Source organism: Notothenia rossii (assembly GCF_949606895.1).
Source record: "Notothenia rossii genome assembly, chromosome: 10".
Classification (NCBI taxonomy): domain Eukaryota; kingdom Metazoa; phylum Chordata; class Actinopteri; order Perciformes; family Nototheniidae; genus Notothenia; species Notothenia rossii.
This window is the reverse complement of record NC_136908.1, coordinates 34,978,841-35,003,437: the sequence shown is the minus strand read 5'-3', so window position 1 is coordinate 35,003,437 and position 24,597 is coordinate 34,978,841. Positions and strand designations below refer to the sequence as shown.

General features: G+C 41.7%; 1 protein-coding gene across 2 annotated transcripts; it reads left to right on the top strand.

The window, feature by feature from the left end:
* Window positions 1-1,253: 1,253 nt before the first annotated feature.
* Window positions 1,254-24,221, top strand: LOC307022457 (ankyrin repeat and MYND domain-containing protein 2-like). Of its 2 annotated transcripts, XM_079655265.1 has the most exons (10): window positions 1,254-1,346; window positions 1,914-1,978; window positions 14,091-14,229; window positions 14,523-14,621; window positions 14,695-14,855; window positions 15,772-15,986; window positions 20,523-20,658; window positions 21,415-21,543; window positions 21,639-21,762; window positions 23,501-24,221. In XM_079655265.1, exons 1-10 carry the CDS (start codon window positions 1,280-1,282, stop codon window positions 23,680-23,682), a joined length of 1,317 nt encoding a protein of 438 aa, XP_079511391.1. In that variant the 5' UTR covers window positions 1,254-1,279; the 3' UTR covers window positions 23,683-24,221. The 2 variants fall into 2 exon arrangements, with proteins under 2 accessions (XP_079511391.1, XP_079511392.1); XM_079655266.1 differs by lacking the exons at window positions 1,254-1,346; window positions 1,914-1,978 and adding an exon at window positions 11,021-11,154 and having other exon boundaries at window positions 23,501-24,206.
* The last annotated feature ends 376 nt before the right edge of the window (window positions 24,222-24,597 follow it).

The following is a 24,597-nucleotide window of genomic DNA, read 5'->3' as shown; positions in this document are numbered from 1 at the left end:
CATGCCCACCGGAACCCCGAGGCATTACCAACAGATCAACGCACAATCAACCCATACAGGACATCTCTTGCTCCACATTAAGTGTTAGACATAAGAATTGACTATTCTTGTCTGTCACATAAGTGGCGCAACTGAAGCGGTATTGCGCTAAAGGGAAATTATTTTGACCGAAGAGATTTAGATTTGCCGGCTAACGGGAACTCTGACGTCGCCATTTTGTGTGCTTCGCGGATGCGCTCGGCTCCTCTCGACTGCTGCTCGGGTCTGCTCGGTCAGCTTCCGGATGAGGAGGCATTCGTTCGACCAACTTACAGTAGATAACATTACAAACATTTTGAACAGGGGCCATAATAGTGTAAATAATGTTTGTTTTGGCAGTTACAACTGAATGTAATGTTTTCTACTTTTTTACATCTGGGAAGGCATTTGCCTTCATCAGATGGAAAGTGTCTTGACCAACAACTTAATTATTTCTTATAGCTATGCAGGACATGCAAGCGAGCAAACACAAACAACAACAAACAAACAAGTGAAATGAAGAATAACATTGAAATTGTACAATATAATATTGCGGTGGTTCATCTTATAATTCAGTCTAGAGAATGCACCAGACAGCATCTAAGGCCTGCAAAAATCTAAATGTTCTAGGGGGAGGCCCCCCAAACCCTTCGTGTGTCATTTCGTCTACGCGCATTTTTCAGGGCAATCTCTATTGGGCTCAGGGCCATCTGTAAATTAGCTTAGATGGCCCACCAAAATCCTTAATGTCATGCACTGTACCTGCAGGTGGAGTCGGGCACGTAGGGGGCATAGGGGGTACATATTAGCGGCAATTACTAGCGTGAAAGCTTAAAGGTCCAAACGCTTTAGGGCTTTCAAAGCAGGCGTGTTAAAAATGGTACTTCCACGTATTAATGTGAACACCGAACAACACATTTTGGTGCAATCTGTGTTCCACATCAGGGCCAGGGGTCATTGAATTTAGCCAAAACTATTTTGTTCCTTCTTAGTTTTTCTATAAATAAAACATTATTTAAACTACAGTCAGACCTGGACAGCAAAACCTTTATCTTTTAAGTTATAAATTATCTAAATTGAATCATCAGAAACTTACAATATCTTTACTACTATGCATTTTGTATCCAGCAGACCACAGTGGTCCCCCCCTTTGCTTGGTATGTTCCAGGGATGTTGGTTGAGTCCATGCAGTGACTCAGCCTACATGCACACTGTGACTGTCGGCAGGACAGAGACACAGATCACCCAGAGATCACAGAGGATGGCGGCCCAGCAGAAAGGAGATCTATCATCAGCAGAGAGGAAGATCCTGCAGGTCATCGCTGCAGGTGAGTACTGGTTCCTTTTATTACACTTTAAACTTAATTTACTGTGTTTCACACAAGCTTATATAACTTGCAATTTATTTTGTCAGGACCAAGTTGTTTGTCAAACCCACTCACTTCAAGTAATTTTGTAGCAAGAAATTGTCCAAACTTTTATGTCATTTTTGAATATTTAAAAAAGGTTTTCTGGATACAGTTTGTTTAATATACCACCAGCTAACGTATTACAATATGACTTATAAAGTGCAGTTCAGTGTACATATGAAAAATTGAATCTATAATAATAAATAAAAAAAGAATTAATATTCAATTTACCTATTTTTATAGAAAGATATTGATTTCCGTGTATTGGTACCGGATTATATATATATTCCCAGGAAACAGAAAAGGGTTATTACTCAGAAATGTCAAAGCCATAAAATAAACGCTTAACCAAAATCCTTTATAACAACATTATATATAATTGGTGTAGGAATTGTGTTGACGGCGCTGGTGCAATCTCCCTGCAGTTCTGAGTTTTCTTACTTAATGTCCACAGGTTCATGTTTACTAGAAACTTCTGTTGTGCAGGTGACGTACAGGAAGCTGCCCAGCTGCTGGCCAGTGAAGAAGTACGAGTCAACTGTTTGGATGAGGTATGAAAGCAATTTTTATACGTTTTTAGTTGAAGAATTTTACAAACAGTATTTATTTTGTTGCCAAATGTTCTTAAGCTTTCAAAGCTAAGAAAATAGCAAGTGTTTAACATCAAACAACCCGGTCAAAGTCAAAAATAACCTTCAGGCTCCACTAAATAATATATTGAAGTAAATAAAGTATATACCAAGAAATGTTTCCATATTGAAAGGACCAGTCCACCGAAAGCATCAAAAGTGCAGATTTTTCATGACCTTTCCTAACTGTGACTTTAGACACTAAAAAGTTGTTCCTGCTAGCACGTGTTGTATTGTACAACTGTGATATGTATTTTGATGAAGTACATTTTTTCAATAAATTCAACCAAACCCAAAGTTGAGAAACTCTTCCACAACCTTTCAAAAAATAAAACAATATATACATAATATATATATCCTTCCTCCACCCACAATGCAACAATTATGTCACTGTAACATATGTTATCCATTGTGATCGGGACATATGGAGGCGACTATTGAGAGGCAGACCCTTGAAGGTGTTTGATAAAGCTTCACGCCACTACAAGTAGCTCACAGACCCTTCGTACTGCCTGTCTGTCAGAAGCAGGTGTTCACACACTCCCCCACACACACTCCCCTCACACACAAACACAGGCACCAAAGTGTTTCTGGGTGTGATGTAAGGCATATGTTTTTTATTCAATCTTAAAAATGTGCACTTCTGCCTGCAGGATTATCTTATCGAGGACCTGTTGCATATCAGGGTCCTGCATTCTGACAAGTCAAATTAAATAATGAAATTCAACATTATGTGGTTGTAAAATAAAAATAAACATTATTTGTATCTTAAATAATAGGCAATTGAATATGTTGGGGTTTTGCAGGGCCTGGTATTTAATTCATAGTTATTTGTAACCTTGTTATACTGTCCACTTTTTATTTCAAATGTTTCCATCATTGGTATGTTTAACAAACTTAAGATAAATAAAGTAGATGCTTAAAGTGTCTGGAATAAAACATGTGGGAGTGATGGTTATTGTGTTGTAACTAGGGCCGGGACTCGATTAAAAGGTTTTGTAATTAATTAATCGAAATTAATCGCATTTTTAATCACATATAAATATTTGACCTGAGAACAGTGAGAAGCAATTTTTTTCACATGGATTTTAGTATACCATTGAATAATGACTGAATACATAAGCTTAAGCAACAAAACATTGTTTATTTTTTTCAAGGTGGTACTTAACCAAGACCAACAGAAAAGTGCAATTTTTGCCATAAAGTGTAGCAATAGCATATTTAGGAATATAGTACATTTCAGAGATTCAGGTAGCCTATAGGTAGGTAGACCTTCTGTAAACTATAACACTTTGTTTTTTAAGTAAAACACAATACTTTCAAGTACATTCAGAACATTGGAAACCCTGACTATTAGAAAACATCTCTCTGATGCTTCAGAGGCTATAACAGACTTTGTTGATTTACCAACAGTTGATTTAAAAAATCTAATCAATTTCAGTCCAACTCTCTCAATAACCTTGGCCAAAACAATAAACAGTTCAACATAAAGTGCCAGTTGCAGCAACAACCTAATAAATAGTTCAACATAAAGTGTACTGTACCATTTAAAATAAAATAAAAAAGTGCCAGTGATTGACCTCAATCCCTCCAATTCTTCCAATATCCTGATGAAAAATAAAATCTCTCTGTTGCATAGGCCACTGTTTGATCAACGCGAATTGGGTGTGGGTCCTTGTACTCCGAGTCGGGCTAACGTCCACGCTAGCTTCCACGCTAGCTTCCACGCTAGCTGCTATATGTTTTGCATTGAGGTGATACTTGAGGCTTGATGTGCTGCGGTGATATGCGAATTCCTTTTTGCATAATTTGCAAACAACCGTGCTCTTATTGACGCTTCCATCCGTCCGTTTTTTAAAACAAAATGTCCCATCCACGGGGCCAACCAAAGCGGTCTCATCAGCTTCTTCGTTCATGTTTGATTATTGTTCACTGTGGTTTGTTGTTGTCTGAAGTAATGAACGTTAGTTGGTGCTCCAGTATAACCGGTACCCCCGAAACTCTTCCAGTGACAAACGTTCCGCGGTGCAAAAATAAGTTTGATTAAAATGCGTTAATTTTTTTAACGCGTTAATTTTTGTGTAATTCATTAATCTTAACTAACGCGTTAAAGTCCCGGCCCTAGTTGTAACCACACTTAAACTTGGTTTATTAAGTCTATTATTAGGGTTTTCTTAAATCTGGCTACGTCCATTACTTTATACTGGGGGTCGGATTCTGCAAAGAGGGGGTCACCAGCTGCATTATACTGAATCAGATAATAATGAATAAATTACAATAATTACATTTTTCAAAAAATTAAATTCAAACATGACCATCCAATGCAGCCGTTATCAATTAATTAAAAATAATAATAATAATGATGTTAATAGAATTCTTATAATTTTTATTAACTAACTGATAACTGAATTTAGCAGCCATATCTTTCAGACGGTGGGGACCAAATCAAAGCTAAAAGACAAAGATATTTATCATGTGGACACAAACACAAAGACTCCAAATGAATTATGTTGTTCTGTGAAGGCTGAATGTGTAAGTCAACAAATGCTTCTGAACATGTTAGCCATATTAACGTTATATATGTAATCAGTGGCGTAACAAGGTTGTGATTGGCCCCGGTGCAAATATTGTTTTGGGGCCCCCCCCCCACATCGCCCAAAACATAAGTGCACACTGATGCGCTCACACACGCATGGACATCAGTTGCGGCGCCAGATATTTTCTTTTGGGGGTGCTGTGGGGTAGCTTGACGTTTCACAGAAGGTGCTCAAACATTTAGGGTTTTCCCTTAATCTACCAGGCGCTACAGTGGAATTTTCTAATGCAACACTCCCCACACGCACATACACAGTACATATGTGACCCGCTCTATCGAAATCAGTCGGAAGTCGCAACGGCTCATTTAAAAGTAAACGAGGATTTGCGTAAAAAAATACTTTTTCGGGGGTTCGGGTGCTTTGTTTGATTTTAAATAAACAAAGTCTTGGCTTTCACAATATGAAACTTTTATTTCTAAAATCACACGATAAATACATGTTTGAAGCTTGTAAAGAAGATGACAGCTCTCATTTGCCACTCTGCTGTTCCGCAGCGCTGCTTCCCCTCCCTCCGGCTGAAATTATTAATGTAAGTCGTATAGTAATCAGAGCAGCGGCGCCGGATTCATTTCAGAAGTGGGGGGGCCAAAAAGTGCGTGTGTATGTTACATACTTGTCAACCCTCCCGATTTTCGCGGGAAACTCCCGTTTTCCTCCCGGGGTCATATTTATCCCTCATTTCTCTCGATTTCTGACCAAATCTGATTTGTGAGTCACGACCTGTTTCATTCTAACATAACGCTCCAAATGTTACTGTTTCCACTCGGACTTCAAGACAGCTACATCATTGTTTGGTTTCCATGGTAACGCGTCCCTTAGTAACGCCTCTCTTAGTAGCGCACGTAACTGAAAGTCTGAGAGGGTGTTCAGCATGGGGAGGAAGATAGTCACAGAAAACAGAACAAGAATGGACAACTCTACCCTCTGCTCACTCCTTTACTGTAAATTAAACTATACAGGTCCAGCCCACACATATGACAGCGCAGTTGCTTATTCCATCTCTTCTTTTTTTCTGCTCAATACGCTCTTGTTTGACAAGCTGAATGTTGACTGGTGTTTGACTGAAGTAAGCTCTGTGAAAAGTTCCAGTTATTAACTTGGTATTTACAAAGCAGTCATCTCCACATTTGGAGAAAGTTACAAGTCGTTTGACAGCAGCAAATCTGCATATTTCAGAGAAGGCTCGTTTAGTGGTTTTGCAAAGAATGAACCACTCTCTGTTTTTGTACCATTATGCATTGAAGTTACAATATCTTTACTACTATGCATTTTGTATCCAGCAGTACCTTTTGTATCCGCATACGCACCTCCCCCAAAAAAAGAGCACCGGGTCATTTGAAAAAAGGCGCATTTGCGTACCAACATTGAGAGAGAGAGAGAGAGATGAAGAGAGGAAGAGAGAGAAGAGAGAGAAGAGAAGAGAAAAGAGAGAAGAGAGGAGAGAGAGGAGAGAAGAGAGAGAGAGAAAGATATTTGCGAGTTGCATATCAACTTATGATATGAACTCAGGGCCGGCCCGTAGCCTCGTTATAGATGTTCGCCTAGGGCGCCAGACCTGGGGAGGCACTGCGCTGGCAGTTCTGGGAGGGAAAAAAACATTTTTGACCGTTGGTGCTCATCCTAATTTTCGGCCTTGATGTAACAATATTCATAATTAAGTCAATGTAACACCATTTTCACCCCGGTTACATGTTTCATTTGCCCTGTACGATGGGCGCTGTAAGTGATGAAAATGGGGGATTTTGGCTTATCTGGCGCCCGCAGCTCACAGCCAAAATGAGAGTGAGCGAGGAAGAGAGGGAGGGTGCACCGGTACCAGCGATGTTGTTATTAGAATCCGGTGCTAGCTGCTCTAACGGATATAATGCGGCTTTCACACCAGCACTTTTCCCTTTCTCCGAGCTAAAGCTTTTCTGGTTCAGCTCCGGTTTCCCTTTTCTGCTCCCGCTCTGTCCACACCGCCCAGAGCCCGACTGGTGCAGCCGCTGCTGCGTCATGACGTCACCGTTTAAATAGCTGATTTGCTCCCCAACGGCGCTCACAACAACAACAACAACAACAACGGGGGACTGCGTCGGGTCGATGATCGTGTTGCTTTTAATCATACGAAGTCAGATTAAATAAAATAACGACTTCTCCAAGCTTATACTTTTCTCCAGAGTGCCGTGGTTCATTGTTTATTAATGTGTTTCAGCGGCATTTACCGACCGCTGCAGTGCTGCTTGTCCACTGGAGTTTATTCTCCCGTTAGCTCCGGGTTAGCTAATACTTTAGAGCGGCCTCTCTAAAGTATTCACTGTCTGACTGTCACACAAGCAGCTGATACATACGTATCCCCAGTTCCCCTTAAGTGAATGTGTGTCAGTCTGAATTGACGCTGTTTGGCATCACAACGCTGTTATTAAAGTGTCTCTGGTATAAATGGGTGATGTTAGCATAGCAACCAAAGGTAAACTGACTACTTGCTATTGCTATCCTATTGTGGCATAAGCCGTTTTCTACAGGCACATTTTACCGGCGTATTTTTATTATGATTCTACTTGTGATAGTCGGACATGACAACCATCCGATAGCTGCTATAATACAAAACAAAACGTCTGCCTCTATCCACAATGATCAATAACAGTGAACGGATGGTCAAAGTAAGATGCAAATAAACAGAATCACACGAAGCCTGGTTAATGTTGCCTGACTGTATTAAGTGTGTTTTTTTTAATAAGTGTGTGGTTGCCTTCTAGTCACTTTGCTCAGCACTACTGCTTGTAGGCAGGCATGACGAGACTCTTCAGTCGACCCATTTTCAGGGGAGGTGGGTTTAGTTTCCTGCACGCCTCAACATAAGCGACACCGCCTCTTAGCTCTTGCCTCTACACCGACAATGTTTTGGAGCTGGAAGTGAACCGGATATCTCTTAGATTAACCGGAGCTAAGAGGCGGCGCCGCTGCGGTGTGAACAGGAAAAACCTGTACTTTTCAGGCTCCAGCTCCGAGCCGGAGCTGAAAACGCATTAGAAGAAGATGTTTCTACAATAATGTGGAGGGAGAGTCCTCTCCAGTCAGACTGAGAGGTTGATAACTACAGCTCAGTGAGCTAAGGACTTTGAGTGTTTAGATAGTTCACTTTAGTCTAAGTTCAACGGTTTGGTCACAATTTATGTAAACACATATTTCCAAGGCACTCCTTTATAATTATTGGGATGAACAGGTTTGAAATCATTCCAATGTATACTATAGGACAGTAACCAAAAATATCCTTTAAAACTGGAGAGACAAAAAATGCATAAATAAATAAATGTTAAGGTAAAAATAAGATATGAATGAACGACACAAATAAAATAAGTTGCATTCATTTGTTATTGGCTATGGTAGGTTATTGGTTAATGGTTATGTACATACTTATTTGATTGCATCCACGTGTCTAAGATGACAACAGAGACTTTCGACCCAAAACCAGCTGTTGACTTGTGGATGCAAGCAGCTAATCGCAGACTCAACCAGAGAACAGTCAGGAGGGTATTGATGACAGCTTGTAGGATTACTGGTCATGCTAATGTGGTAGTGCCGTGTGTCTGGCAAATAAAGTCAAGAGCCCCTCAAAAGTTACGGTTTATTTCATTTTAAGGATGAGGACCAAGCAACATCTGCAGGTGCTCCTTTGAGAACCAGGGCAAAAAACGTTATGTGCACCCCTGCAAATAAGCTTTTATTTGCCCGTCTCAATGTCCCGACAACAAACCTCCATGCAGTCGGAACCAGCCTGTTTCGGTCCAGCGATGCCGGCGGCAGCGGTTTTGACAGTCTCTGCGGCCGCAGAGCTGCTGCTTTTGGTTTCATCTGGCTGCGCTGTTTCTATGGTTGAAGGGCCAGGCCCCGGAGTTGTGGATGTCAGGGACATGTTTGCAAGTTTATCTATCTAGGTTAACGGCTGACACACACAGAACAACGTAACAAATAACGTAAAAAACGTAACAAATAAACACATCTAAGCTTTTTTATTGGTTGTAATGCACATGGATACATTTGAATGGTGTGACAATGTCCTATTTGATTGGGTTCAAATGTACATATTCTTCCTGTTATGTCTGCCTGCTTTATTTTACCGAATGCAAAGTGGCCTGCTCCATCGAAATCAGTCGCATTGACCCGAAGAGACATTTTGAGTTGTATACACTGTTGGAAAGAGGAGATTCCTAGTTTTCTAATGATATCAGGATTGTTGTTGTAAATATTAAGCAAAATATGTCATATTATATAATGACAGTCACCAAGTCATCATTTTGAGAAAAAGGCCTTCAAAGTTTCCTCTTCTCTGGAATCCATCGATCTGATTGATCATTAGCGGAGCAAATTATCAACAATAGTCCCGAGGGACAATATTTTCGTTTGGATTGCTGGTCTGGGGGAAGCTCGCGGGTGTGTGTATGTGTGTTTGTGTAATTTTGCATTTGTGTGTATTGTGTTTGTTTCCCGGGGAAAACCCTCACGAGAAACACCGGCTGTTGTTATGCCTGCTGTGACGTTGAGTTACTCCGTTCTCCGCTTGTAATTATGCCGTTACAAGCTTCAAAGTTGTATTTATCATCTGAATTTGCCGAAACAAGTTTAATATTCTGAAAGCCAAGACTTTGTTTAATTGAAATCAGATGAAAACAAACTGTAACGGACCCTGCCGTGTTATCTATGATTACTATACGCCTTATATTCATAATTTCAGCCGGAGAGAGGGGAAGCGGCGCTGTGGAAGAGCAGAGTGGCGAGTGAGAGGCGAGCTGTCATCTTCCCTTTACAAGCTTCAAAAATGCCTGTAGCTATTGAGATTGAATGTAACAATAAAAAATAACAAAATATACACAGCTATCAGATTGCGTTCTTTTTAGATGCAACTTTAGAGTAGAGCGGAATTATTGAAACAGGATGTGTACAGTGTTCCGCGGCATCCGCTGCTGCGAAAATGTGGGGCAGGGCTGTAAAGTGGGGGGGCCATTGCTTCCGGCGCCCTTGAATCATAGATAACACGGCAGGGTCCGTTACAGTTTGTTTTCATCTGATTTCAATTAAACAAAGTTTTGGCTTTCAGAATATTAAACTTGTTTGGGCAAATTCAGATGATAAATACAACTTTGAAGCTTGTAACGGCATAATTACAAGCGGAGAACGGAGTAACTTGACGTCACAGCATAACAACAGCCGGTGTTTCTCGTGAGGGTTTTCCCCGGGAAACAAACACAATACACACAAATGCAAAATTACACACACACACACACACACACACACACACACACACACACACACACACACACACACACACACACACACACACACACACACACACACACACACACACACACACACACACACACACACACACACACACACACACACACACACACACACACACACACACACACACACACACACACACACACACACACACACACACACACACACACACACACACACACAGACACACACACACACACACACACACACACGCACACACACGCACACACACACACACACTCGCAAGCTTCCCCCAGACCGGCAATCCAAACGAAAATATCTTCCCTCCGTACTTTGATCATTTGCTCCGCTAATAATCAATCAGATTGATGGATTCCAGAGAAGAGGAAACTTTGAAGGCCTTTTTCTCAAAATGATGACTCGGTGACAGTCATTATATAATGTGAAATATTTTACAACAACAATCCTGATTTCATTAGAAAGCAGCGACGTGCAGTCAGGGGAGGCAGGGGAGGCAGAGCCTCACCTGTCATACTCCAATGTAACGGAAAAACAACTAAAGAAAAACGAAATAGTAATAATAATAAAATGTCTCCACTGATCTATGATGTAAGTGTGATTTATGTATGATTCCAATCGCTTTTTAAAGTCAAAATCAGCAAATTTGCCGAGCTCCGCTGCAACTACGGGTAGCGATGAGAAGTGAGGCAGGGACGAGCTCTGCCTCTTAAGCCCACAGTAACTTGCTGGAGCACGGGCACTAATTTAGCTGAACTTATTTTGTGAGCGCGCTCAAGCCAGTTACTTTGGGGTGAGGTGAGGCACAGATGAGCTCTGCCTCACCTCAGAATGTGTCACCCCACAGAAACTGGCTGGAAAGCGGGCACTAAGCTCATGCCTGTTACCATCTCAATGTATGACACCAATGTAATGTTTGTAGATCCCTTTATTAAATGTATCCTCGCCATCCATAGTCTCTAAATATCTTATTTAACGTATATATGATATTTAGGCTCGCTGGTCTCATCATATAACGGCAATGAAAAAAGCAGCAGGAGAGGCAGCCATAACCTCTGCCGCACTGAAGGGGGCGCACGTGAGCCCACAGGTTCTTGTTGCTACTGTTATTCTACGCAGAGACAGTAGACGCAAACAACAAACTAGACTTTTGAAATTACAGGAAGATAAGCAGGACTTTTACAACAAACTAATAGAGATTGTTGTCCAGAAGGAGAGAATGGACTTAATCTTCAAGTCAAGGTAAGACCACAATTGTAATGAAAATGGGATCTTACTAAGAAAGAACAATCCAATATTTAGATTTTGGGTATCCTTTTGTTGAGTGGTCGGTTAAAATGAATCGAAGCACCAGACTAAAAAAGCTTTTGAAAATAACCAAATATTTTGATTAAGGTCAAAATATAATATTTGTAATTATATATCTGACTCAGTGCCTCACCAACCATGAACCTCACCGCACGGCACTGTTAGAAAGCTAGGAATCTCCTCTTTCCAACAGTGTATACAACTCAAAATGTGTCTTTCGGTCAATGCGACTGATTTCTATGGAGCAGGTCACATATACAAGGAGCCAGTTGAGGTGGTTCGGGCACCTAGTTAGGATGACACCTGGGCGCCTCCCTAGGGAGGTGTTCCAGGCACGTCCAGCTGGGAAGAGACCAAGGGGTAGACCTAGAACCAGGTGGAGGGATTATATCTCTTCGCTGGCCTGGGAGCGCCTTGGGATCCCCCAGTCAGAGCTGGTTGATGTGGCCAGGGAAAATAAAGTTTGGGGCTCTCTGCTGGAACTGCTACCTCCGCGACCTGACCACTGATAAGCGGGAGAAGATGGATGGATGGAGGTCACATATACACTTGTTAATGAAGGCTCGATAATCAGCTCACGGCATATAGGTGTAAGCAGGGGTAAAGTGCTATTTTTATTTATTTTTTTATATTAAAAGATATTTATATTTAAGTGGGGGGTGGACCTAACCTCCTCTTGGGGGGTCCGGGGGCATGCTCCCCCGGGAAGATTTTTTTTTTAATATTGAAGTTAAATGCATCAATCTGTTGCACTTTGAGAGCAAAATGAAGAGATCAATGGATAAATCTCTCGACAGTCAACATCCATATGAAACAGAACTGTAAACAGATTTACTTTCTATTTATGGATATTTTACAAATCACTCCCCTTTTAAACTGTAATCGTGTTTTACTGTCATATAGTATTTCATAACTGTTTTTCATGTATTCTCTTATTGTTTTATAACTATAATGATCGTATGAAGGTGTGCCTCGGAAATAATTTTTTGCGTTAATCGTGACCAAACCATTTGAGACCCACTGAGATAACTTAGACTAAAGTTAACTATCTAAAAACTCAGAGAGTCCTTTAGCTCACCTTAGTCCCTCAGTCTGACAGGAGAGAACATTCCATTCACCTTGTTGTAGAAAACAGCTCCTTATATCCGTTAGTGCAGCTAGCTAAACACAACACGGTCCCTGGCACCGGTGCGCTCTCTCTCTCTCGCTTAATCACACCAAATGCGTGCCTGCCAAACACACACACAGAGCCGAGCTTGAATGAAACATAGAGACCCAGAAGTTCTTGTTCTGTACTGTGGCATATTATTTTCGAATTATGAATTTTTCAAATTATGAATTTCACACGTACAAATAAAAAAAGACATACATTTCTTGGGGGTGCTTTGGGGGTGCTATGGCTATCCTAGGGGGAGCTTCAGCACCCCCTAGCGCCGCCTATGACGGACATACACAACCACTCAGAAGCGCCACATGTATAGGCTATCAACAACTGCCTGCCCTGGCCTCAGACCACCACAGCCTGACAATGGCACAGCGAACTAAGAAGAGAATGAAACCTGTTTCCTTGATGTTTGTCTCTGGGGAATGGGCCGGTAGGCCTACATGGACATGTTGCTATATTATAGCTTTTGATCTTGGCGTAGGGGGTCTCAATAGCGCCATAGAATCGGTTGGGGCCCTTGGGGGAACTGTTGGACCACCAACACAGCCAAATGCCTCTCCTCCTGGCTGGCTGGAGAAGAAGGTTGCACAGCCACGGCCACGGATATAGCTTCACTTGTGGAGCTAGATGGCAATGATGGTGGTGAGGCAGGTGAGCTATCGTTAGCCTCCGGCTCCGGCTGCACGTCAACATTGCTAACGTTAGCGCTCGATTTTGAGGACGATGTATGACAAAAACTGTAATTTTGTCAGTTTAGCTGTTACATCTCCTTATTCTCTCTTGTCCTTTCTCTATTGAGCGCTATTCTTGTGCTTTGGTTTGCTGTACATTATAAATGCAAGCTATTACATTTTTTACAATGCTGCCGAAACTTGCTGCTGCTAGCTACAGTACAGTACAGGTTGATTAAACGGTTCGCTCGTCATGCAAGGTATCACATGACATGAAAGGGAGCAAGGTCATTGGACAGACAAATTAAACATTCATTTAGGTTGCTTGGTTACTTTGAAGACTGCGTGAACCGGTCAATGCCATTGGTCCCCAAAAAAGAAATTAAAATAATATTATTTTCTTTAGTTTTTTGCATGGCCGGCTATGGGCCCCGGTGCGTTGTGCTGGCTGCACCATCGATAGTTACGCCACTGTATGTAATTCAATCAGGAGAGACAAGTTTTCTTTTGATACAACAATATAAATGTATTGCCGGGAATACACAGATGCATGTAATGGTGTTTGGCGATTAGACCCCGCTGGAATATCATTCGGGAGGGGAAAAGCCGAACCGATGAAACCCCCCCTGGGGTCTAGACACTGGTGGTGGTGGAGGCATGAAGGGATTGATCGAGGTCGGTCTGAAGAGGAGTAGTTTAACCTTGACCCTGGATTTTTGAAGAAAGGAAGGTGGAAGTGGGGGAGGAGGGCTGCATTGAGTCAGCTGAAATGACAACTGTGAGGAAGGGAATAGAGGCGAAGTGATAGGTTTAGCTGTTGATCACTGATTGAGAGGAGAGAGAGTAGTAAACTGGGAATATGTGAATGAATGAGTAAAGATGCTGGTTGAACTTGTGCTGAGCTTCATATGTTGTTTTTTCAGCTTGTGGCCATCAAATCAATTAATGCTGCTTTATACCTGACATGTTTCTTTTTCCTTTATACATAAAAACATCTCCTCATGTAATGTTGTTCCTCTGCTTGGTTTCCTAAGTATGGCATGACTCCCCTGATTCATGCAGCCTATAAGGGCAAGGCGGACATGTGTCGTCTGCTGCTGCTGCATGGGGCCAACGTCAACTGCAACCAGCACGAATACGGATACACTGCTCTCATGTTTGCTGGCCTGTCAGGTAAAACTGTGAAGTCAGGTTTTCAGCTTACATTGGACGTTTTTTTGTATTATTAAATCTGATTTAACTAGGAAAGGAGTCGGCAACCCGCGGCCCTTGAGCTACATGTGGCCCTTCATCCGCTCTGCCTTGGCTCAATGTGGCTTTCACAAAGTATTACATAGTAATAAATAAAAGCTAAAGCTCCTCTTTTTTTTGCACAGTGGACACATTTTACGTGATGGCAGGGGAAAATGGCTCTTTTGATTGTAAAGGTTGCTTACCCCTGAACTAGACTTTCATTAACCTTTCAGGGAGGACAGATATCACCTCCATGATGCTGAATGCAGGTGCAGAGACAACCCAAGTGAACTCTGTGGGTCGCACTGCGGCTCAGATGGCAGCGTTTGTTGGTGAGACAAGTTGAGATTGGCTGTCAGGTGACTGTGGGGGGGGTTCATGTTAACCTGTGCTCTCTCCTCACAGGCCAGCACGACTGTGTCACAGTGATCAATAACTTCTTCTCGCTCGCAAAGCTGGAGTTCTACACCAGGCCACATGGGCTGGAGAGGGAGCCCAGGCTGCCCCCCACGCTGGCTGGGCCCCTGCACAGGATCATCATGACCACCAACCTCAACCCGGTCAAGGTGAGGCTTCCTCACAGGTCTACTGAGGATGGCAGCACTAATGGGGAAGTGAAGTGCAAAGTCATTAGGGTTCAAGCTCTGGGAATGCTGAACATCAATCCCACATGAAATGGCTATCCATCCAAACGATGGGAGCAGCACTACATCACTGCACCTCAAAAGACGGCCCCGCCCATTTTTCGGTGAAAACAAAGAATTGGCGCAAAACGTTAAAATGTAGTTTCATAATGTCTTTACAACAAAAATGATCCAGAACGTAGGTTTTTGGGAAACCCTTCCTCACAGCTACATAATGATGCTAATGAGGCTAACCTCAATCACCACAGTTAACATTGGTGTTTAAAGTCAAGGTAATGAACCACTGACAATCAAAGGAAAATGCCAGATTAAGAGTTATCCACTGTTAGATAGAAATTAAAAATATCAATCCACTATAGCTTTAATTTTACCATAGTATATTGATTGCCTGACTGACCATCATATTTGGGCTTCGTGTAGATACAACATTTATGGTTTTCTTAATTTTTTTTATTTGATTGGCAAAGACCTTCAAATCTTTATATTTAGAGCCGGTCAAAAGACACCAGATATTTTTCACCCAAAAAGATGTGAGGCCATGACAAATAGGGAAAGTACCCAGATGGGTTGCTCTCATACCTTGGCTGTACCTGCCAAGAAATTAAGAAAATACATTATTATTGAGTATAAAGAGCTTTTTTTAACGCTTGTTACATTTTTCCAAAATACTTAAAGCTGCTCTGCACTCAGCTTCAATGTAACATAACATAATTCATAATTATGGTGTTCAGTTACATTTCTATCCTATTGAATAACTCACATACTATTGGTGCCCAGAGGATGAACATTATCTTTAGTGATCTGCTGACCTACTACACTTTCCCCTCCGCCTCTCCAGATAGTCTTGCTGGTGAAGGAGAACCCTGTGCTGGTGAACGTGGCAGCTCTGGAGAAGTGTCACCAGGTGATGGACTTGCTGTGTGAGCAGTGTGTGAAGCAGCAGGACATGAACGAGGTCCTGGCGATGAAGATGCACTACATCAGCTGTGTGCTCCAGAAATGCCTGGCCTTCCTGCAAAAACGAGATGACAAGCTGGACGCACTTGTCAAGAGGTGAGGCTTCTGAGTGGAATGAGTCTATAGACACAGCAGCACTCCCATTATTTCCCCAACCCTTTGCATTAGGATCATTTGTTAACATTGTTCTAAAATGTTGTGCACAAAGAATTGTACACTTTGAGAAAGCTTTATTTGCACAAGCAAGAGAACATGTCAAATCTGGAGGATTGTTCTCACTTGTTGGGTGTATTTCTGGTAACACAAGTGGTGTAGTTTGGACCTGCGACACGTCTAATATTATATATAATTCAATGGAGAATAGAAAAGCAATTGTTGCCCCTGCTTTGCTGCAGTGTAGCTTATTGCACTAGTTGTCAAAAAAAGTATTGTAAGTATGTATTGTTTGCGAGGGATGTTTAAAGGTCCCATGTCATGCTTTTCCGGTTATTACCCGTTCCCTTGTGTGTTATGAACGTTTTTATGCATGTAAACGGTCTGCAGTGTCAAAAAACCCTCAAAGTACACCCTGTAGGGAGTGAAACTCTAACACAGAAAAGACCTCCCCAAAACGCCTCGTTGGAGATTTCTCATTTACTTCCTGGGTACTGTGACGTGTGAATACCCAGTAGCCACGCCCTCTGCCAGCCTTTCACGAAACAAAGCTTCCCAAACCTTTCAGCATTCATGCCGGATATGCACAGCGTAGGGCACTGAAGAACGATGCTGTTCCTACTTTGTTTGGACCAGCGGGAGATTCGGGTACACAACCTGTAAGTATTCATTGTTGTTTGTGTATTTATGATGTTTAAAACAAACAAGGTATCTACCACGACTGTTTAAATGGGTAAACGTTTTTCGGACTAAGTTGGGATGGCGGAGAAATGACCGCAGACCCATTCTCACAGTTTCATAAACCTTTTTCTTACTCAATATCAAGCCACACTTATTGTTTTTACTTCGGCTGTGAGTGTTTGTGTGTGCTCAGGATGAGTTTAGCTTGTTCTAGCTCAGTGCTTCTCAAAGTGTGGTCCGCGGACGGACCACTGGTGGTCCGTGAGCGCCCCCTAGTGGTCCGTGAGTATATTGGTAACATTTCACATTTTAAATAAATAAATACATTTCAGTTTTCCGCACTCTCGCGGGAATATCTCCGCAATAGAGTGAGGTTAAGTTTCACTATCGATTGCATGATATAGAGTGGTGAGAACCAGAGGGGCGTAAGTGACATTTGACCAACTTTACAGGAGAGCCAAAACAAAAAATGACCATAGTTTGTCCTGACTATGTTTATTAAATTCAATCTTTAATATGAAAACTTCCTAAACATGTGGATGACAATATACTTAATGAACAATATTCTGACTTTCATTGAAAAAAATATTCTTCTATCTTTTTTTTATTCGGAAGAAAGTCACATGCGCCTTTTTGGAACTAAGATTTTATCTCATATGAACTAAGAAAAAGGGCGTATCTGATAAAAATAGGAAAAAGGCTTTACATTAATGAGTTCAAAAGTAACAGTAATCAATTGTTATAATAACATTATATGAAAATATCCTTATCATATTAGTTCATTGAATGTAATTATTTAAAAAAAACATTAATAACCACTTTGCCAAATAGTTAATTATTTAGCCATTTCCCCAAATAACCAATTGAAAATAGGCTACAGAGTCCATCGTGATCATATAACATATCAATATCACATTAGTTCACTGAATAACAATAAATTACATTAAACCTGGCCTAATAACTGTTTGGCAAATCAAAAAATACTTTAGAACATTGGGAATGTCAAATATAATTATATACGACAACAGCATATTTCATGCAGATCATGTACGTTTCAGATTGATTTGAAACGATATACTAGCCTACTCTGCCTGAATGACTTGCAAAGACTGGTCGAAGTCCACATAGGAGTGAGGGATACTCCCATTTGTGTGAGTACGTTTTTCTTTTTCACAGCAGTGATCCCAGGTGGACCTGTGTGCATCTTCTTTGGTTCAATTGCATGAGCACCTCTGGTCTCCTGCTTTCCAGCTTGCATCTTGGTCGGACAGCTCATATTTGAACTGAATCCTTTTCGGATCCTCTTTTGTGTAGCAGCCATTTCATTTTCTGCCAACAAACTGTTTGTCCCTCCGTGTGTTTTTGGTTCTGTTTCGGACCGTGTGTTGTAGGGCTGTGCAATTAATCATATTTTAATCTCGATTACGATTTTGGCTTGCAACGAGGTACACAGTTTCCCCGCAGCGAGGCCCCCCCCCCCCCCCCCCCCCGCCCCCCTGTTGAAAGTTCACGAGCGTGCCCCCTCGACTTCATCCACCTTATCACAGTCATCAATTAAGGATGCACTTTACAGTGCAACGGCCCACTTAACCAGCTCGCAAGGACACAAAGATATAACACATGCCATCACATTCTACATAGCTAAAGACATGTGCCCGGTTAGCACGGTTAGCAACCAGGGGTTTAAGCAACTGGCTAACACTATGGACAAGCGTTAAGCGATGCCATCTCGGCGGCATTTAACCAGATCTGCACTGCCGGCCCTATATGACAAATGCTGTCGGGAAGTTAAAAAAGATGTGGCTTCAGCTGAATACTTTGCTGTTAAGTTATACTTAAAGTTCAGGGTAATCAACTGTTAAAAAGATACTGTTGTTTTTTTAAGTTCAATAATAAATGGATGTTTTCAAAGTCAATGAATAATCGTATTTAATAATCGTGATATCAATATTGACCAAAATAATCGTGATTATGATTTTTGCCATAATTGAGCAGCCCTAGTGTGTTGTGAGAGGGACTTGAAATCCAGAAAGTCACTGTGCCCAAGCTCAATCATCTTCTATGGCCTCCTTGCCATCCTTACAAGAGTGTAGTACCCCTCCGAACTGTACAAAGGCCCTTTTTTCTGTGGGTCTCAATGGCTGCATGAACACTGTCACATTCCATCTTGCTGTGTCCAGACTCCATGAATGTATGGTCAATAATGGAGATGGCCAAATAGTTCAGTGTGTTCTGTGTTAGGTCTTTTGGTTTTTGATGAATAACTCTGGATTGGTTTAGAATTCACATGCACCCTTTTGGCAGTAGAGCTCATCGAGAGCTTTCATTTGATATATATAACTCATTTTTGACCAAAATGTCACTTACGGCCCTCTGGTTCTCACCCCTCGATATAGCCCAGCGCAACACCTTCATCACACATGTTGCCACTTGTTTGTACCATTTTCAGGCGATTTGTAATCTGTTCTAGAAAAACGATGTATTTTTTTATATTTGGGGAGTTAGGTGGTCCGCGAGTGTTTTTTTATTGGTTAAGTGGTCCTTGGTATGAAAAAGTTTGAGAAACACTGTTCTAGCTGTATCGCCGAGAGGCTCGTTGCTGCGATCTGCTGCGAGGAGCGGACAGTCACTCCTCGCAGCCGATCGCAGCAACGAGCCTCTCAACGTCCCGACCAATCAGAGCACACTGGGCTCACAGGGAGGGGGGGGGGGGGGGTCACATACTTGACAGAGATGCTGTATGAGAAACCAATGTGAGTTTGGAAAATTGCACAATATAAATCTATTCTAGTAGACCTCAACAATGGAATTATGATCAGTAGAAATTGCCATTACATGGGACCTTTAATGCAGTAATGGTTTTTTTTATCTGAAAAAAGGGTCCCCACCACTTTTTCTAACTAAGTGCCGCCCATGGTTAGATCAATATATAGACAGACGTAAGGCCTAATCCTTCTCTTCTGCACCATTTTAAATGCTGTATTATAAAATGTTTGTGTTTTTGCTTAACATTTCACATTAGAAGATATGCATGCTGACCAAATTGCTAGCTGTGTTATACATGAACCATATTTTGTCATGAGGAAATTTGGTTAAATAATTTGGCCCCATGCTGTGTTAAGGTGATCGGTAAACTGCTAATACCTCATTCACACCAACGCAACACCGGTTCAAGCTCCGTGCTAGAGCTTTTCAGGTTCAGAACCGGTTCTTCGGTTTAGCTCCGGCTCTTTTCACACTGCCCAGAGTCCGACTGGTGCTGCGTCATTGCGTCATCGTTTGCGTCATGACGTAACCGTTTGCGTGCCTGCTTCATAAAGCCAAACCGGAAACCCCTCACAGCTGACACCGACAACAACAACAACGGCCGATTGTGCTCCAGCTTCCTCTGTACCTCTTCGGAAGACCAGATTCCCAGTAGGTAGCTGGTCTCTTCAGTGGACCACTGCTGCTTGTCAAGTTTCTCCATTGTTGTGTACAAACTGGATAAAACGCCAGCTTTTTGTTGTTGTTCAGGAGTTGAGGGGAGGTAAACTCACTCTGGAGGGAACACAGGGATTTTAGCCTTTGCAGACCATTTACATGCACTTAAACCTATAAAACATACAGAAGAGGGAAAACCACAAAAAGCAGAATAGGGCTTCTTTGAATAATCTTCAAACTAATCTACAAGGTTGTACCTACATCTGATGTGTAAAATGGTAAATTAAATCTATGGAGAGTAACATTGGGATAAATATAATTATCCATTTCTCTTTTTCATTGTCCTTCACCTGCCTGAATGCTGCTCGGCCCCAGCTTGTTGAAGGGGAGAGACAGCGATGGCTTCCCTCAGTACCAGGAGAAGTTCATTCGGGACTGTATCAGGAAGTTTCCTTATTGTGAGGCCACACTGCTTCAGGAGCTGGTGAGGAGCATAGCACCGGTAGAGATTGTAAGTGAAGAACATATCAGAGAATTGAAGTGTAATATGCAGTATATAATTACCAAAATACCATGGTAAGCATAAATGAGGGAGAATGATGTTAGAACAGTTGTTAAATGAGTGGTGCAGGAATGAGTCCTCAAACCCAACATTGAGTTAGCATTTTATTACATCTGGTTTCCTTGTTTTTTTTGTTGTTGACTGAAATAAGGTACGTATGTTGTTAACAAAGGCTTCATAGATTTTAACATAAAGACATACAATGAATCAGTAAATACCCCCTCATAGATGTCTTAAGCTTCTATGTGTCTTAGAAACAACAGTAGCTAACACGTAACTAAATGAGACTCTCAAACGTCATCCCGCCAAACATTAGCCATCTTTAGCTTAGCGCTGGTGATGTGCAGCCATGCGACTGTGATGTAGTTGATTTATAGCCTAACTTCTGCTTTTTACTTCTGGGGATCATATTTTACACTTTAGACAGAGATGGTGTTAATACGACAAGATGATCCTTCTTAACAAAACTTGGGAATACCATGAACCTGTGTTTGCCACAGATCTTATTTACTCCAATATTCCGAATTCCTTTTAGTCGGGGCAGCCCTTACAATGCTAACTTCAAGGTCGGACTACAAATTCGATATCACTGCATCACTCTATAGAAGTTGATGATAAAAGATTACTAAGTAATCCTTTTTCTTTTGTATTGGTTTGTCTAATAACTTGACCTAATAACTAATAACCCCATCATCTTATTTCCAGGGAGACGACCCCACAGCGTTCTCGGTGTTGAACCAGGCCATCACTGGTCAGATGGCGTTTGTAGATGCTAACTACTGTGCTACGTGTGGGGAGAAGGGAGCAGACAAGAGATGCTCCCTTTGTAAAGCAGTGAGTGAATGCCCCCATCTCTAGTATAATGCAATGGTGTCAACTCTCAGGAAGGAACTACCCCCAGGTCACGTTTTATTTCATTTGTCTTTAAGGTGACTTACTGTAGCTTATCGTGCCAAAACCTCCACTGGTTTGCCCATAAAAATATGTGCAGGTGTCTACAGGAGCAGGATGCTGACCTGGAGAAGGATTCTCCAAAGCTCAAAGAACTGAAAGGTGTGTAGAAGAATCTTCTTTTAAGAAAAAATCACTCTGATTCCATATGAAGAGAATAATCTTCTACAACGATGATTATGATGAGCTTGAGGCTGTGTAGCAGAGAGAAAATTCACAGCACTCACTAAATCTCATCTGCAGTTCAACATTTAGAGCCAACTAGGGCAGATTGAAACAACAGGTTGAGGGCGGGACCTAATCAAAGGGTCTGAGTGACAGCAAAAGGTGAAAATAACTCAAACTTGAAAGTTAGCTCCTTGTGCCTTATTTTGTGACCAGATAATGCGCTGTTCAGCTTGCAAAAGTGGAGTTGGACAAGTCTTGAATTACTTGCATTATGTGCTTTGAACCATGCGCTTTTGATCATTCAATAATGACCCTTAATGTGGGCCCTGATGTGATGTTTGTAGTATAGTTACATTTTTGAATTTTGAATTTGAGCTATTTAGTTGGGAGTGCACGACACATTTTCCGATATATTCTGATAAACAAGTCAAATCAAATCAAGTAAAAAAAAATTGGGAAAAAGGTATATTGTTGGAGATGGATTTAAGTTTTGATCCACTTCAGATTTACTATAATTTATGGTTAAACCCAATATCCTGTTTTATAAATGTAATTTATGGCAGCAAAACACTGAAGTCTTAAACTAGTGCTGCACATCAGGCTGCGGTGTTATTGACAGTCTAGTGTGCCCTCTTGTGGTAAATATACCAGTCATAATTACATTTACAGACAGTGGTGGACAGGCCCTCACACATCCATACCATCAGGGTTAGTACCAGGACTCCTGTGGCCGCAGCAGTGAATTGGCACGAGCGTTCCAGACGTAATGAACATTACTTACTGAATGGAGTGTGATGCTCTAGAAATGACATTGTGAATCTTGCAGCACCTCTGGTGTCCACTATGTGGCGCTAAGGATTATGTGCTAATTCCATTAGCAGGCTGCATGTCATTTCCATGTCAATTGACTGATGTTTGGCACATAAACCTGACTAAACATTCCCGTGCCACTAGGTGGCGCTATACATATGACCCAATGTTGACCTGTAAAAGTCTTTGGGTCGCCTTCATAATCTGCCTGGAGGAGGACGTTAAAGGGCCAAACGCTATGTGGCGCTATGTCAATGAGTGTATATTGGCATGCAAATATCTTCAGGATTGGTCTCTGATCATCCATAAGAAATCTGAAGCATATTTGAGAATAAATGCTTGAGTTACAGCAACTTCCTTTTTTACAGCCAATGGCACATTTTCCACGCCATGTCATGGCGAGGCTGTTTAATGTAGACTAAAGCTTTTAATAACTTTTTAACCTCGTGGTCTTAAGACTTACTGACTTAATTTGAAGTTGTTTGGATGAAAACCGTCGGAGGAGTTGGTGAGAAAAAAGCCTCCAAGAAGCTTTTTAGTGCGTCTCACCAAGCTACATATACTGTACCTACCCAATGTCTAAGTGAACCTGAGTGGGGGGGCTGCCTTTTGGCAACTTTGCAGGGAGCGTATAGAGCTTTTTACAGAGCTTTTTACCGACACCCCGAGAACGAGCCCCCTACATTATTAACATTTTCACCAGTCCTGATTATCCTGCCAACTTACATGTTGGGTACACTTTTAGGCCCTCAAAAATGTGATTCATTTTTGCTACAAAGAGAATCAATCTTGAGGGATTTCAAAGGTCCTCTGCTCTGACTCGCTGCTCGGGCCCTTATCACTCGGTGTGTTTCTGCTTTAGATGATGAGAGCGACCTGGTGATGGAGACAGCCAACTTCCTGCAGGAGCTGTGTCTGCGGGCGGAGGACCAGGTGGCTGCTGCTGGAGGCTGCCCTGAAGAGCTCCGTGCCTTCCCCCCCCCCCCTCTGCTGAGGGACCTTCCTTCACCCAAGACTGAGGCAACAGCCCAACAGGGGCCCTGAAGGAGGACTGCGAATTTTCACAAAAGTTATAAATGGAGAGGAATGGCTGAACATAAACCATCTTAGCAATAACATGCTCCAGTGGCAGCTGCAATAAGTAGAGGTATTTTCAAAATGTATAATAAGAAATATAATAAATTCATGCTAAATCTGATCAGGGAATATGAGAAGCATAAAGTATAATGTTGCTATTTCAAGCATTTTCTGGGTGGAACAGTTCAGTACTGTCAGGAGTCCATTTGGATTCATATTAACCTGACCTCAACAATTTTATCAAAAAAATCTTTAAAATGGTGACTTCTTTCTCCTGTTTTTCGTTCTGTAATGTTATGATATTATCATTTTCTTAGCAAGAAGCCTCAGAACAGATTAATGGGCATGTAGACCAAAAGGTCCGTCATATCAATAAAGACATCAGAAGAATAATGTCCTCCATTTTTATCCCAATGAAGGTGTTGGACAGCTGGCTTTTTCGGTTTTATGATAAGGTAGAGTTGTTAAAATAAAAACTAGAACCTGGTCCTCCTGTTCCCTCCAACCTTTAACAGCAGGGGGAACCGCTCAGTTTGTGTTGGGCCGAGGAGCTTTGATCCACATTTCTCTCTCTCTCTCCACTTCCTGTATCTCTTTACTGTCACTACCTAATAATGGCCTAACATGGCAATACATAAGGAACTCTTCAGAACCTAACATTATTTGACCATTAGCTTGCCTTGGTGGTAGAGCATTCTCTATACTGGTAAGAATGAATGATGACAGGCTGTTGGTTACCATGTGATTGAGTGAGCCCAGGGCATTAGAGACCATTGAGATACTAATGTGCATCTTTTGTAATGTAACTGTGAGGGAATACAGTTATTTTTTAAAATCCTGATTGCTTAATCCCAATCTAAGTAGCCTGTTACTCCCCAATCC